The 16,666-nt window shown below is 35.7% G+C and overlaps 3 protein-coding genes across 3 annotated transcripts; 1 reads left to right on the plus strand and 2 right to left on the minus strand.

Annotated features, from left to right (window-relative positions):
- The window catches only part of LOC127509878 (gastrula zinc finger protein XlCGF52.1-like), a 298,674-nt gene that overhangs the window by 188,664 nt on the left and 93,344 nt on the right, over positions 1-16,666 (minus strand).
- LOC127510039 (ER lumen protein-retaining receptor 3) lies at positions 560-11,209 on the plus strand. Of its 2 annotated transcripts, XM_051889529.1 has the most exons (6): positions 6,046-6,208; positions 6,346-6,503; positions 6,838-6,938; positions 8,879-9,037; positions 10,240-10,492; positions 10,575-11,209. In XM_051889529.1, the coding sequence occupies exons 2-6, from the start codon at positions 6,413-6,415 to the stop codon at positions 10,616-10,618; spliced, it is 648 nt and encodes a 215-aa protein (XP_051745489.1). In that variant the 5' UTR covers positions 6,046-6,208; positions 6,346-6,412; the 3' UTR covers positions 10,619-11,209. The 2 variants fall into 2 exon arrangements, with proteins under 2 accessions (XP_051745488.1, XP_051745489.1); XM_051889528.1 differs by lacking the exons at positions 6,046-6,208; positions 6,346-6,503 and adding an exon at positions 560-760.
- Positions 11,261-16,469, minus strand: LOC127509996 (GTPase IMAP family member 7-like). The gene is made up of 3 exons (XM_051889454.1): positions 16,367-16,469; positions 13,543-14,043; positions 11,261-11,835 (listed from the first exon to the last, which is right to left on the minus strand). The coding sequence occupies exons 1-3, from the start codon at positions 16,395-16,397 to the stop codon at positions 11,420-11,422; spliced, it is 948 nt and encodes a 315-aa protein (XP_051745414.1). The 5' UTR covers positions 16,398-16,469; the 3' UTR covers positions 11,261-11,419.

Raw genomic sequence — 16,666 nt, forward strand, 5'->3', positions numbered from 1 at the left:
TGGTTTTTGCAAATGCTAGAAAAACTGTAAAGGAATGTTCCATTTTAGAATGTTTTTGTGCTTACATTTTGATAACATTATTAAAGACCAGGTTACTTTGAACGAATGTTCTATTAACGTTACTGGAAGAACATTGGCAGAACGTTAGCTAAAGTACAGAGAATGTTCCCTGTTAGCTGGGATTAAGTGCCATTTGTTTCTATGAATATGAAGACAATTCTCAGATTTACTGTAACATCTGCTCCTCAAACATGTCTGAAATTACTGTGAGAGTGAGGCAGTGACACAGCACAACAGAACAGAGTGATTGTTCGAGGCCAGTGTGTGTGTGTGTGTGTGTGTGTGTGTGTGTGTATTAATAGCCTGTAATCGCCTCTGGGCGTCCTGATAAATTCCCACGACCTCTGATGGACATACCATTGTCTCCCTCGGTTTTCCAGGTTTTCCTTTCCTTCTGAAACAAGAACGCACTGCTGTCCTTCTCTCTCTCCCCAGTGTTTTTCTCTCTTTTCACCGGTTAAGTAGCTTGTCCTGCGTGTTGTGGCCGTTCACGCAGTCGTGTGGAAACTCTCTCGTTTTCTGCCGTTTTGCACACTACTGCGGTGTTTCACAGTTATGTAAGAAAGAACCTTTGCTAACTTCCTAATTTGATCCCGAATGGTTGACTGCTCCTCTCTCTGTCACACTGAGTTTACACGCGACACTCAGTCCAGCCATTCAAACGCACCCGAAGCGCTTAAACAGACTCACAGCACTGAAGGTAAACGGCGTCTCTCATTCAGACATCAGGAGAACACAGATGAACAGCATCATGCGCTAAATATGTATTAATGCCCAGTTCATCCACATTTATCTCAAACAGGCATTAGCTCAGCTAACAGGGAACGTTCTCAGAACTTTGGCTAACGTTCTGGCAAGGTGTTCAATGAACAAACGTTCTTCCAGTAATGTCTGTTCAAAGTTATCTGCTCTTTAATAATGTCAAAACGTTAGCACAAAATGGTTAGGCTATTTATAGCCTACATCGGTTCATGGAAGGTTTTTTTTTTTTTTTTTTTCCCTGACAAGTTCTGACATTTGTTTTCTGACATTCGTCTACCATTTTTAAACATTAGGCTACTATTTTAAGTTTCAGAACGTTCAGGAACATTCAAAAGTAACGTTCCTATAGGCTAATGTTTACAAAATGTTAAAGTGGAATGTTCCTTTAATGTTTGCATAACCAAGAATGTTTTCAAATGAATAAACATTTCAAAACATTTAGAGAACAGTCAGAAATAACGTTTATATAGGCTAACTTTATGTAGCTTATAACGTTAGCAAAGTTTTATGAACATATTTTTGTTAGCTTGACTCAAAGTAATGCTTTTACAACAGGTTCTTGCATGAGCCATAAATAAATAAATCATTTAGGATCTGGAGTAGCCTATATGTGATTTTCTTTTGTCTTGTCTGTCTGACTGTTTGTTTGGATTAGTTTTTCGTGTTATATCATGTACATAATGTTTTGTGAGTGTATTATGCAGTATTTGAGGGAGTTTTACTGTCCTCTAGAGGAAAACACTGGTATAGACACTGTCCACTTTATCCTTCTACACTTTCATTCTTTATTTTGACGATCTAATAAATTGCTTTATTTATTTAAGTTGTTTATCGCAACATAATAGCATACTACTGCCGTTTTACTTAATTTGTACTTTATTATGCACTATGACTATTTTGCGCTCCATTTGAGCGATGTATTTTACTTTAAATGACATATTTTTCATTATTCACATTGTATGCAGCTGAACTGCAAATGCTTGACAATGCAAATATACAATCTTAGAGAGAGAGAGAGAGAGATTTATAAGCTGTGATTTGAATGTAGCCAAAGCAGCGGATCTGTGTGGTCACAGAATGAAAAGCTAAAATAAACCTACAAAGCCAACCTACATAATGATGAGCATCTGTACAAACAAACAAGATATATCTGTATGGGCCATTCTACTGATTGGTTCAAAGTCAGAGTTGGAAACATCTTGAAAAAAAAAAGTCTTTTTCCACAAATTTTGTATGTATGCAAATTGTATAATATCCAAGGTACACATTTCTAGTAATTGTGCAGTTAATTCTCATATTGTATTATCAGAAAGTTTTGGAATATTTTTCCTCTCCCCAAATTTGTCACTACCATAACACAATAATAAATAATTTAATAAGAAGGGTTACATTGACCTACCTTGTAAATATAGTTTTTGCTATTTTTTTTAAAAGGTTTTCACATGTAAATCATTAACAATTACAATTTTAACAATATTTTAAGTGTAATTTGTGAGATTTGTTGTATTTTGAATCCACTCTTTCTTTGTAAAAAGCATAAAGTTTATCATACTGATTTCAAAGTTAAGTTTGAATATACATTGAACCAAATTTAATTTATTAAATTATTAAACCATTTTAATAACATCTTAGTTGATAATTCAATATACTTTATTTTTGACTAAACATCCCATGTTTCAGTCGTGACAGTAATGTGTTGGTAGTGACCACATCACAATACAGAAATTTAACACACATACTAAAACACTAAAACATATTAAAATACTAATGATTTGCATAACTGTACTAAAATTTTGTTTATTTCCCCCAAATAAATGATTATGTGTTTCCTTTTGTCACTACCAAAACAATGATGACATGTTTCGGTCATGACTGTTTCAGTAGTGACAATTTTAGGTACTTTTGAGGACATGGTTAGCTAGTACAGTTCTGGACAGTTGTACGCAGAAAAAAAAAACTAAATTTTGTTGAATAACACTCAAAAAACGATGTCAAAACCGAAACTTCACCACATGTTTTGGTCGTGACTTTCCATAGTGACAATTTTCGATACTTTTGAGCCTAGCTCAAAGATGCTAATCAGCACATGGTTAGCTAACACAGTTTGAACAGTTGTACACAGAAAAAAAAAAACTACATTTTATCGAATAACTCCCAAAAAACAATGATGACAGGTTTCAGTCATGACTGTTTCGGTAGTGACAATTTTCAATACTTTTGAGCCTAGCTCAAAGATGCTAATCAGCACATGGTTAGCTAGTACAGTTCTGAACAGTTGTACGCAGAAAAAAAAAAAACTAAATTTTATCGAATAACCCCCAAAAAACAATGATGACAGGTTTCAGTCATGACTGTTTTGGTAGTGACAATTTTCGATACTTTTGAGCCTAGCTCAAAGATGCTAATCAGCACATGGTTAGCTAGTACAGTTCTGAACAGTTGTACACAGAAAAAAAACAACTAAATTTTATCGAATACCCCCCAAAAAACAATGATGACAGGTTTCAGTCATGACTGTTTTGGTAGTGACAATTTTTAATACTTTTGAGCCTAGCTCAAAGATGCTAATCAGCACATGGTTAGCTAGCACAGTTCTGAACAGTTGTACACAGAAAAAAAAACTAAATTTTTTCGAATAACTCCCCAAAAAAAATGATAACAGGTTTCAGTCAATACTGTTTCGGTAGTGACAATTTTCGATACTTTTGAGCCTAGCTCAAAGATGCTAATCAGCACATGGTTAGCTAGCACAGTTTGAACAGTTGTACACAGAAAAAAAAACTACATTTTATCGAATAACTCCCAAAAAACAATGATGACAGGTTTCAGTCATGACTGTTTCGGTAGTGACAATTTTCGATACTTTTGAGCCTAGCTCAAAGATGCTAATCAGCACATGGTTAGCTAGCACAGTTTGAACAGTTGTACACAGAAAAAAAAACTACATTTTATCGAATAACTCCCAAAAAACAATGATGACAGGTTTCAGTCATGACTGTTTCGGTAGTGACAATTTTCGATACTTTTGAGCCTAGCTCAAAGATGCTAATCAGCACATGGTTAGCTAGCACAGTTCTGAACAGTTGTACACACATAAAAACTAAATTAACCCCTCAAAAAGTTTGCTTAATTGCAGAAAAAAAGGTGTTTGGTAGGGATGTTCCTTAAAGTTACAGACAGATTTTCAGACTTTTGAACACATTTAAAATGACGGTACCTATCTATTATGAAAGAGAGGCTATGAGACGGAGGGACAGGAATATTTCCTGATCAAAGAAAGTGTGGTTAAAATCAGTCTCAGCCAATGGACTAAAACATACACTGTTTCGGTAATGACATGAAAATGCGGGGCACATTTTTTTTTTTTTTTTTTTTTTTTTACATAAAGTTTCATAATTTCAAAATAAAATATAATTTTTTTTTTTTTTTTTTTTTTTACTTCACTTTTAAAAAAAAAAAACAATCAAAAATATATTTTTAAAAACAACAATGGAAAGAATTGCAAAAATTATTTCAATATCATTTTCACAAGTTGAAATTTAGGGGTTAAGCCACCTCCCAATTGAAAGCTTAGGGGAAAGTAGGGTAAGATGAGCCAGTGGGTAAGTTGACCCACCCCCTGTATCTTGGCAACTGTACCATTTTATTGTCATGTGACCATATATTTTAGAAACACCCGTCATTTCTGACAGACTGTGAAAAGAAGCACATGGGAGGAGTGGAAGTTGCTTATTTTCTTTAAAAACTGTTTTTGGCTTGTCAAAGTAAAATTTTAACATAACAGATGTAATGGCTGTTTCATCAAAGCAAATTTGTCCAGGTCTAAAACTATTTATGATGCATATTGGTGATTTAGAAACATATAAAACCATGCAAGTCATTTAGCTAAATATTATTCTGAATTGGTAAGCTAGCTAGCTTTTCCTAAAATGGCAGCTATGGGGCAAAGTGAGCCACATGCTGTGGGGTAAATTGAGTCAGCGTTTTAACTTACCCCACCATAAGGCACTAAATTTAAGTTAAATCTAAAGTATAAACTGGTGTAATTTCAATGTAATATTACGCAACTGGTTTAGTTTATCTTTATTTTCGAGTTTATTTGATAGGAACAGTGTACAAGTACACCAAATCCTTCTCTGATATGAACCAGAGGATGTTTAATCATTTATATCTTTCCACCTGTAGTCTCTAATGGCCTAACATGGTCGACATTGCAGGAAAACTACCATGTCAAGAACCTTTTGACTAAAATGTTTATTAGTTTCAGTGACATTTATTCATTCTTATTTAGTTTTTTATTTAATTTTACTCAACAAACTCTCTGTTTAGTCTGTTTATGGGAAGGTTACAACTTTGATGTTCAACATATTGTTTCAGAAATGCAAACAATTAAAGATACTGAAATGTCAACTTCATTTGGTTGGTTTTATGTTGTTTAATTTAGCTTTAAAAAAAGAATATTTGTAAAAGGAAATTTGATTATTAAATTACTTTTTAAAATAGGTACATTATCTTTAAAATTTCACATGGGTTTGATTCAGATAGTTAGATGATCAGTTTACACCCACCTACTGACTTGGCTCAACTTACACCTAACCTGGGGTAAATTGAGCCAGAGGAACACTTTTTTTATAAGAAGCCATATTTTTAGAGCCCTTTGTCATAGATGTATTCTGATCATTTAAAATGATAGGAAACATCCTGAAATTACTTTAAATACTTTCATTGTACTTCTGCCTCATTTTCCCTTATCTTGAGGACCACAAGTAAAAAATGGCTCAATTTACCCCACTCTCCCCTACTGATATTTTAAATATTATTGTTGGATTCAATAGATAATAGAAGTATCTTAGTAAACATTTACAATTTGAATACTTAAATGCTTTTTAAATGTGTTTTTGGTTGAGGGACAGCAGTTTGCATCAGTTCTGTAGAATGGCCAGTATATGTCTGTTATGGTAGAAATAGTAGACTGATAAGCCAAAACATGTTATTAAACAACATGATATTAAACACACATAGATTTTTTTTTTTATGTATAATTATTTATCATAGCTAAAATGTTGAAACTGGAAAAATACTGTGAAATCTGCTTTTTCACATGAATTTACTGTAATGCTGGGAACTGTCGCTTCATAAACTAAAATTATTCTAGCAGATCTCAATATTTTAAATTTAATTTAGCGATTGTGAGTGCCCAAGCAGCTTCCCAGTTTGTTTTTTAGCTGAGGCGCGTTCTCTTTAAATGCGCGCGCCGCAGGGGGTGTGACGCGGGTCGTGAACGTGCGCCGTGAGGAAACCCGGATCCTGGTCTCGCGGACCTTCAGCCACGTCACCGATCAGCGGCGCGAGCGCACAGACCAGCGGATACCATCAGAGAGTTACAGTAAATGATCACTGATTCTATTATAGCTTACATATCTGATATATTAACTAGAGATTTATGCTAACAACCGGAGACCGTCTGGATGTAACGCGCGCGCGCTGAGCAACAGATAGAAAGACTTTGTATTATTTCTGCAGGACGAACATCTGATCTGAGAACATCTGCAAAACTGTTTAAATCCAGCGCTGATTACTGATCTATAAGATGAATATCTTCCGACTGTCTGGAGATGTTTGTCATCTGGTCGCCATCATTATTCTGTTTCTGAAGATCTGGAGATCCAAATCATGCGCAGGTAATGTGTTTTCGTAGTTATTATGTTATTGTGCACATCAGTGACTGAAGAACGGGAATGTGAAGAACTGGAGCGGATCTTATTTAGAATTAATTTACACGTGAAAAACGCTTGAAACACTTTAAACGCGCAAATGACGCATAACGCGACTGTTAGGGCAGTAAATAATGTTACGCGTTTGTTAAGGCGAAGTTTTTTATTGTGTTTACGTGGCAGCTGATTGCAGTGTCTACGCAAGTTCTTCAGGGGTTCCTTGAGGAACTCGAGATCCTCTTGGCGTTTATGAGTCTGTTGTATTCTCATCTGTTCTTAAGTTTGTTGTTGTGTCTTTCAGGTATTTCTGGGAAGTCTCAGGTGCTGTTCGCGCTGGTCTTCACCACCAGATATCTGGACCTGTTCACTGCCTTCATCTCCATCTACAACACTGTCATGAAGGTAAAGACTATGGAAGCTCATTTGGGCCACATAATGGGAAAAATCATGCTTTGGTAAATCCTAAATATGACACAAAGTAATAATCATGATATAAAAAGCATAAATTGAGATACTAAGTCATAATTACAATATAAAAAAGTTTAGTTTATGAGATACTAAGTCATAATTATTATATAAAACGTATAAATCGAGATACTCATAACTCAAAAAGTCATAATTACGATATATAAAGTATAGATTATGAGATACTAAGTAAGTCATGATTATGAGATAAAAAATAGAAATTATGAAACTAAGTCATAATTATCAGATAAAAAGCATTAACAACATATGTTTAAATTATGACAGTCATAATTTTATGAAATAAAGTTGAAATTATGAAATACTAAGTCAAAATAATTATGAGAAAAAGTATCAATTATGAGATACAAAGTCATAATTATTTGATCTAAAGTTGAAATTATGAGATACTAAGTCATAATTTTGAATGTTTATGTCAGAATGACTTAATATCTCATAATTTTTTACTTTTTATTTCAACAACTTGGTATCTAAATTTTGGTATCTAAAATTCGAAACTTTTTATCTCATAATTGACTTTTTATCATAATTTGAGTATTTCATAATTTAAACTTTTTATCACATAATTACGATATATAAAGTATAGATTATGAGATACTAAGTCATAATTTTGATATATAAAGTGTAGATTATGAGTCATAATTATCAGATACAAAGTAGAAATTATGAAACACTAAATCATAATTATCAGATAAAAAGCATAAATGGCGTATGTTGAAATTATGAAATACTAAGTCATAATAAATTATTATTAAATAAATAATTATTATTAATTAAATAAAGAATTATTAAAGTCATAATTATGAGAAAAAGTATAAATTATGAGATACAGTCATCATTATTTGATATAAAAAAGTAAAAATTATGAAGTCATACTTTTGATATAAAGTTGAAATTATGAGATACTAAGTCATAATTTTACATGTTTTATGTCATAATCTCATAATTTCTACTTTTTATCTCAATGACTTGGTATCTACATTTTTAACTTGTTGTCATAACTGACTTTTTATCTCATAAATTGAGTATTTCATAATTTAATCTTTTATTACATCATTTCGACTTTTTGTTATAATTATGATTTACCGAAGCATGATTTTTTTTCTTATATGACGAAGAGGGGCTTCCATAAAAGACACACACACACAGCTGATCTTTAAACTGTCGTGAGTGTGTAGATGTTTGCACTGAATTGTTATTATAGTTAATTCATCTATTATTGTTTGTTTAAACTAATGTAAAACTCACAGTCAAGCTGTAGGAAATAATGTTCATGACACACCCACAACTAGTTTACCGAAGCCTTCAAATCACAAACACTCAAACTGTTCCTGCAGCGCTTGCAACACCAGGTCGTGGGTTTGAATCCCAGGGAAAGTCACTCTGGATCGAACTCAGAATCAAAACGCTGAATGGAAATGCATAGATCTATCTAAAAATGTGCACTCAATTGAGGTGGATAATTTTTTTTTATCTGATAAAAATACATGCACATTAACTATGATGGAAACATGTTTACCGAATAAATCCCTTATTGCGCAACAATAAAGTCATGTGACTTTGCCTCAACAGATCATGTGATCAAAAAATATTGGAGAGCGAGAGGTATGTTTGTATAGACGACGAGGTCCAAACATTTTTAAAAATCATTTTTGAAAAATGAATCGCTTCAGTTGTTGATGGAAAACAACCATCTCACACAATTGTGTTCCCAAACATCAGCATTGAACGCAAGATAACATGACAACGTTTATTGCGTTTCATCTGCCGCTCTGAGACATGCATAATTTATGATGTACAGAAAAAAGCCTGAATCACATCCAGACGTCTGTCTCTCTGTCTGCCTGTCTGTCTCTCAGGTGGTGTATCTGGTCTTGGCTTACGCCACTGTCAGCCTCATCTACTTTCGCTTCAGGAACTCATACGACTCTGAGAGCGATTCGTTCCGTGTGGAGTTCCTGCTGGTGCCGGTGGCTGGCCTGTCGTTCCTGGAGAACTATGCCTTTACGCCGCTGGAGGTCAGAATTCAGAGTTTTACAGTTTCTGTCTATCTGTCTGACTGTCTATATATCTGTCTGTCTGACTGTCTGTCTGTCTGTCTGACTGTCTGTCTGACTGACTGTCTGTCTGTCTGTCTGTCTGTCTGACTGTCTGTCTGTCTGTCTGACTGTCTATCTGTCTATATATCTGTCTGTCTATATATCTGACTGTCTGTCTGTCCGTCTGTATGTCTGACTGTCTATCTGTCTATATGTCTGTCTGTCTGTCTATATATCTGTCTGTCTGTCTATCTATCTGTCTGTCTGACTGTCTATCTGTCTATATATCTGTCTGTCTGACTGTCTATCTGTCTGACTGTCTGTCTGTCTGTCTGACTGTCTATCTATCTGTTTGACTGTCTATCTGTCTGACTGTCTATCTGTCTGTCTGTCTGTCTATCTGTCTATCTGTCTGACTGTCTATCTATCTGTCTGACTGTCTGTCTGTATATGTATCTGTCTATCTTTCCCGTCTATCTTTCTATCTATCTGTCCGTCTGTCTAATTGTCCGTCTATCTATCTATCTATCTATCTATCTATCTATCTATCTATCTATTTATCTATCTATCTATCTATCTATCTATGTCCATCTGTCTATCTGTCTGTCTATCTGTCTTGTCTGTCTATCTGTTTCTGTCTGTCCATTTGTTTGTCTATATATCTGTCTGTCCGTCTATATGTCTATCTGTCTGTCTGTCTCTCTGTCTATATATCTGTCCATCTATCTGTATATGTATCTATCTTTCCGTCTATCTTTCTATCTATCTGTCCGTCTGTCTAATTGTCCGTCTATCTATATGTCTATCTGTTTGTCTGTCTCTCTGTCTATATATCTGTCCGTCTATCTGTATATGTATCTATCTTTCCGTCTGACTGTCTATCTGTCTGTCTGTCTGACTGTCTGTCTGTCTGTCTGTCTACATGTCCGTCTATCTATCTGTCTGTTTGTCTATTTGTCCGTCTGTCTATCTGTCGTTCTGTCTGTCTGCCTGTCTGTCTGTCTATCTATCTATCTATCTGTCTGTCTGTATCTGTCATTCTATCTGTCCTTCTGTCTATCTATCTATGTATCTGTTTGTCTGTCTATATATCTGTCATTCTATCTATCTGTCTATCGTTCCATCCATCACTCTCACTGATTGACTTTGACCGCTGTGTAATCATGGATGTGTTTGTGTAGATTATGTGGACGTTCTCCATCTATCTGGAGTCGGTGGCCATCCTGCCGCAGCTGTTCATGATCACTAAGACAGGTGAGGCCGAGTCCATCACCACACACTACCTGTTCTTCCTGGGTCTGTACCGCACTCTTTACCTCGGTAACTGGGTGTGGCGCTATCACGTGGAGGGATTCTTCGACCAGATCGCTGTGGTGTCCGGCGTCGTCCAGACCATCTTCTACTGTGACTTCTTCTATCTCTACTTCACCAGAGGTCAGCAGACTTCACACACTTTCGATTTTAATTATTTTTTTTTAATTAATACTCATCTGTCTGTCTCTCGCTTTCTCTGCAGTGCTGAGAGGAAGTGGAAAGATGACACTGCCAATGCCAGTGTGAGTTATTGGATCAGGCCCCACCCCTTCGATAGACCACGCCCACCAGTGACATCATTGCCGTCTGCCACTGTAGTTCTTTTGTGTGAGCTGCATGTGCGTCTGCGGTGTAATCGTGCCTTACAGTGATCAGATCTGCTGGACGAGTCTCGTATTTGATGCCTTAATGTTTCTGTTCATAAAGAAAGTGTGTGTCTGTGTGTGTGTTTGAGTGAGTGAGTGTGTGTAACACTCCACATTCTTCGGTTCATAGCTTTGTTTCTCTTTTATTCTAACAGTCTTGTTTAGTTTTTTTTTCTGTAGTTAATTTGATAAATGATTTTGTTGTTTATCATCACCACCTATGCAATGTTCTTGCATTCTGTTAAGGGACGTTTGATTGGGATCTTTATGTGTTTGAGTGCCAATACACCAGCGAAAATCATGAATGTTTGTATAAACCACATTTCAGTCTGAGAATGACATCTAACAGATGTCTGGCAATATCATAATGATTTTTTAATTAGCTTATATGAAGATGGACAGTTTATCTATCCTCGTTTTTATAAAGTGTGTTTTATAAAGCATGTCAATAAACTGTTTCTCTTTCTGCGGAGCAGAAGCTTGTGTTCATGAGAGCGAATGAGCACAAAAACACACATTTGCGTCAGTCTGCGGGTCACGGGTATTTATTTTCAGTTCATGAAGTCAATCAGACAATTATGATGTTTGAACAGACGTTATCATTAAAGTAATCATGAAGAAAATGTCACATCTTTTTAACCCCTAAATCAGAAGGGAGCATTTAAATGTGTGTTTGTGTGTGTTAGTGCAGGAGTGTCTTCTTGTGTTTGTACAGTACTTTTGTTCCCTCTCTCACGGCTCCGCCCATCACTTTAGCAGCGGTTGTGATTGACAGCGGCGTGGAGGCGATGGCCGCCACCCTCTGCACGGCTTTGACCTTCTTCCCTTTGCCCTTCCCTTTCTCCATCACGCCGGACGCTTCCACGGCACCGCGGCCCACAGCGCTGAGCAGCTCATACCAGAACAGGCGCTCTGCCCTCTTCTTCACCTCTTCATCCCCCTCCTCCTGTTCTTCTCCCAGAATCCTCTGCTGCATGTGGCGTACGGCGCTCTCGGCCTGCAGCAGCATGTCTCCGGTGTAATGTGCTCCTGCGTTACGCTGAATCAACAGATCGATCTTCTTCAGCAGCTCGGTGACCTGCGACCTCTCCTCGTGACCTTTAGTCAGGTCAAATTTATTTATATAGCACTTTTAACAACACTCTTTGTTTCAAAGCAGCTTTACAGAAAATCATGATGTTAATATCTTCATGCTGGAGATAATATAGAGATAAACATTTAAGCAGTTGAGATTTGCTATATAGTAGAGATCGCTTTACAGTGTCCTAATTTAAAGGCCCACTGAAGAGTGTTGGAACATGCAGCATTATTCAGTGTTGACGTAATTTCAACTGAAACAGGAAGACAGGGCGATATATTGAACAGCCCTGCCTCCTTTTTTAAAAAAAAATAGCCAATAGCGTTTCGTTTATGTTACAGCTGGGCCAGAGCCGTTAGACTGTGTGAAACCTCAGTTTCCTTCTAATCTCTAACCGTTTCTCCTCATAATCTCCTTTATATCGCTTATATACAGCATTCTGTGCAGAATTCAAATGGGTCCGATACGTTTTGTGGTCTGTGCCGACTCGTGCATATGATCCATTCTGTGCTCTCGTGTCTCTGGACCGGAGCAGACTGTTCGCGCTGCGGCGGTTCATGTGACACTAACGCGAAAACGGACTTCAAAGGAAAGCATATTTACACTGTCTGAATCGTTCACTATTCTCTTTATAGATCACTTTATAGTGAACAAATGACCGATTACAGCCGCAGCTTTAGCGTCTGTAAGAGTGTAGGAGGAGGCGGGACTTCAGATTCTAGAAGGCATTTGATTGGACAGAACATTTGAAGAGAAACAGTGCGATGTGATGTCATGAAAATCCGTGATCCATTTTAGCGGAAGTGAGCGACTGTAAGTTTTGAATGCTTATATCTCCTAAATGCGAATTTTGTCATGCAAATCATTCTAATATGATGATTTGATGATCAAAAAACATTTATTGTGTACAATTGTACAAAACATTTGTGTACAATATTTCTTTTTCAGGATTCTTTGATGAATAGAAAGTTCAAAAGAACAGCATTTATCTGAAATACAAAGCTTTTGTAACATTTTTTTTTTTTAAAAGAAATTAATTATTTATTTAGCAAGGATGCATTAAATCGATCAAAAGTGACAGTAAAGACATTTATAACTTTCTATTCATCAAAGAATCCTGAAAAAAAAATATTGTACACAAATATTTTGTACAATTGTACACAATAAATGTTTCTTGAGCATCAAATCATCATATTAGAATGATTTCTGAAGGATCATGTGACACTGAAGACTGGAGTAATGATGCTGAAAATTCAGCTTTGCCAACACAAGAATAAATTACTTTATAAAATATATTCAAACAGAAAACAGTTATTTTAAATTGTAATAATATTTCACAATATTACTGTTTTTACTGTATTTTTAATTAAATAAATGCAGCCTTGGTGAGCAGACAAAATATCTTTTTAAAACATTAAAAATCTTACCGTTTCCAAACTTTCAAATATATATATATATATATATATATATATATATATATATGTATGTATGTATACAATTTTATATAAAGTGCTGTGCGATACTTAGCCTATATATATGTACGATAATATAGTTACATGTTGTGAAGACAATCTAGCAGCTGAGATTTGTTACATGGTATATATCGCTTTACGTGAGTAATACTGTATGTATGCCAATAAAGTTGGATATATTCATATTATCTGTATAATTCATTATTAATTAATTACCTAAAAATTAAGTTATCAATTAGTTATGTGGTGAAATACCTTTAGCGTTTTCAAAAACGTGAAAGCCGCCCGCACACTCGCACACAAACTCCCATAATTCCGTGCTCTCCTTTAGGAAGTCCTCGGCGGGTTTCGGCCCGAGCGCGTCGCCCCACGTGATCAGAACTACGGTGAACTGGAGCGCCTGCGGTCCGAATGCGGCACGGATCCAGTCGAGAGCGGCGCTGCCCTCGCGCGTTATCCGTCCGGCCCGCAGCAGTAGCAGGAACACGTGTGGTCCGGGCGCCGACAGATCCACACACCTGCTCAGCTCCGCACGGACCTCATCATGGCTCATGCAGGTGTGGAAGAACCCCGGAGTGTCAATCACCCGCAGGCTCCGCCCATCCACTACACCCCCCGCACGCTGGCAGTGGCTGGTGACGGACACGGACGAGACGTCCGTCCAGAAAGCGGATCGGCCCAGGATGGTGTTTCCAGCCGAACTCCTGCCTGATCCCGTCTGACCCAACAGAACCATCCGGACTTCAGAGGAAGCGTCTGAGATGAAACAGTCAAAACAGCAACAACCGTCACAAAACTGTTATATAGCAGGGGTCTGGAAAACTGTTTAGAGAAAAACTAAATCTATAATAAAGCTGCAGTCCATAAGTTTTGCCTCTTTGTCGCCATCTCTGTTTGAAACCTGCAATTGTAGTTATTTGCATAATTATTATCTTTACGTGGGTTGTGCATCGACACGACTCCTCAGTGCAGATTAGGGGAGAGCAGGGACGAAAGTACCATTTTTCACAAAAATGTAATTTTAAAAGATAATGTTTTAGACAGTGATATATTTTTGCTGTGGTCAATAACTCACAGGTGTGGTCTATCAATGCCAATATTTTGTACAAATGTAGAACGGCTTCAGTATAATTTCACTTTGAACATAAATTGCACATTGTTACTTTCGACCCCGTCAGGTGGGATGAAAGTAACACAACAATACAAGCTAGATTTTTTTTTGTGCTAGTCTTGTTTTTATTAAATATACCTGACTGTGACCTTGTTAATAAGTAACTGCAAACATATTTTGTCCTTTATCTTTGAAAAAAAATTACATTTTCATTTTAAATTGAGAATTTCAGTTTCATCAAATGTTTCAAAAGTAACCCGACAGTACAAACTTGAATTATTTAGAATATTTTAATCTAATGTTTGCTGTCAGTCACCGCATCGTTGTGGATACTGTACTTCAGAATCACAGATTGTAGTCTTGAAAGCGATTTTGGAAAATAATCTAATTGCCATTATTTTTACCACTATGTCTAAAGTGAAAAAATCGGATGCATGTCTGTATTTTAGATGTGTGCAGGTCTTAAAGTAACAGCCACCTAATAGTAAACATGCTGCCCTTGTCCTTAAAGGGATGGTTCACCCAAAAATGAAAATCCAGTCATTTTTTATTCACTCTCATTTTGTTCCAAACCTCTATTAATTTCTTTCTTGGGTAACCAAAGAGTTGGTGACCAGCAACCCACATTCTTCAAAATATCTTATTTTGTGTTCAGCAGAAGAAAGAAATTCATTCAGGTTTAAAAAAAACTTGAGAGCGAGTAAATGATGAAAGAATTTTCATTTTTGGGTGAACTATTCCTTTAATGTTAATAAATTTATTATTGTTATCTTCCTACAGGTCCATCTGAACTTTTAATTTTATGTCATTATTTAAGTATTTAATATTGTCCATTTTGTACATTTGCATTTATTTTTTATATAAGAAAATACTGTTTAAGTTATTTTAACTGAGGGGCCCCCAAATAAAATTCTGCTTAGGGCCCCATAAAAGCTTGGGCTGGCCCTACGAGTGAATCTCCAGTTGTCACTGATGATTGTCATTTGGATCTTTCTGGATTACAATCCACCATCAAAATGATAAGTTTAATTATTGCAGCTGCTGTGAGGAAAGGCTATAAATGATCTGCCATCCTCACGTGTGATTTAGCCTTCTAGCTGGGACTTGTTCTTTAGGCTATGTAAACAGACGCGACGTAATGACGCAAAGACGAATGGCTGCATGCTCGAATTTCCCGCGGAAACCCACCAGTACCAAGCAGTTATTACAAGCTTACCGCTGTGAATCGAGCTAAGGTAAGAAGATAGTTTTTAACACTGGCTGGTTATATACTTGCTTAAAAAATTATTTTGGATATTTTTTAAACCAAATATAATTTACGGACTGCAGCTTTAATTAACAAAAAAAAAAAAAAAAAAAGATAAAAAAAATAATAAATTAATAAACGTGATAAAATACGATTAAAATAAACAAAACTTTAAATATAAACAATTGATTCAAATAACAGAAACATGATTAAAATAAAAAAATATGTAATTTTTAAATCAAATGTATTTAAATAAATAATAGGACATGATTTCGATTAAAATAAAGTTGGTGTAAAAACATAAATATATTTGAAATAAAAAGGATTCAAATAAATAAAATATTTAAATAAATAAACATATATTATAGGTAGCCTAAATAAATGAACAGGATTAACACGATTTTTTTTTTTTCTCAGGATTCGTGATGACATAATTCATTTCAAATGGGTATTTTCATATGTGATTTCAACAGAATTAAATAATTAGCTGGATCTCTCGGAGTAAACAGTCCTCAATAAGACTATTACGATCATTATAAAGCAATATTGCTCGACATGAAAATGACTTTAAAGTCAGTGTCCCTTTAACTGTCCTGCAGTAAACCGCTATTCTCACGATCCATCAGGACTGAATCAAACGATCCTGCTGAATGAAACTCGCGGTCATTCTGGATTATTTCACTGCGACGGTATGAATTTATTCTGGGTTTATTTTCACTCACCAGCATCTGAAGATTCGCTTGTTTCCGCCATATTCCCACAGACGACAGATACTTAAAGAGACAAACACTCACGAGTACATCAAACATCACAATACCTCAAAGCGTGCGTCAATATATAATACAGTATACAGCTTTTTTTGTATCATCTGCCGTTATGTATATATTATGTGAGTATATGTGAGTATATATATATATATATATATGTATATAGTTTGTATTTGCTTTATAAAGTTGGTACAGTAATCATTCAAGTAAATTTAGTTTCTTGTTCTGGTTTTTATTATTTAACTGTATGGAAAA

Source organism: Ctenopharyngodon idella, chromosome 3 (assembly GCF_019924925.1).
Source record: "Ctenopharyngodon idella isolate HZGC_01 chromosome 3, HZGC01, whole genome shotgun sequence".
NCBI classification, from domain to species: Eukaryota; Metazoa; Chordata; class Actinopteri; order Cypriniformes; family Xenocyprididae; genus Ctenopharyngodon; species Ctenopharyngodon idella.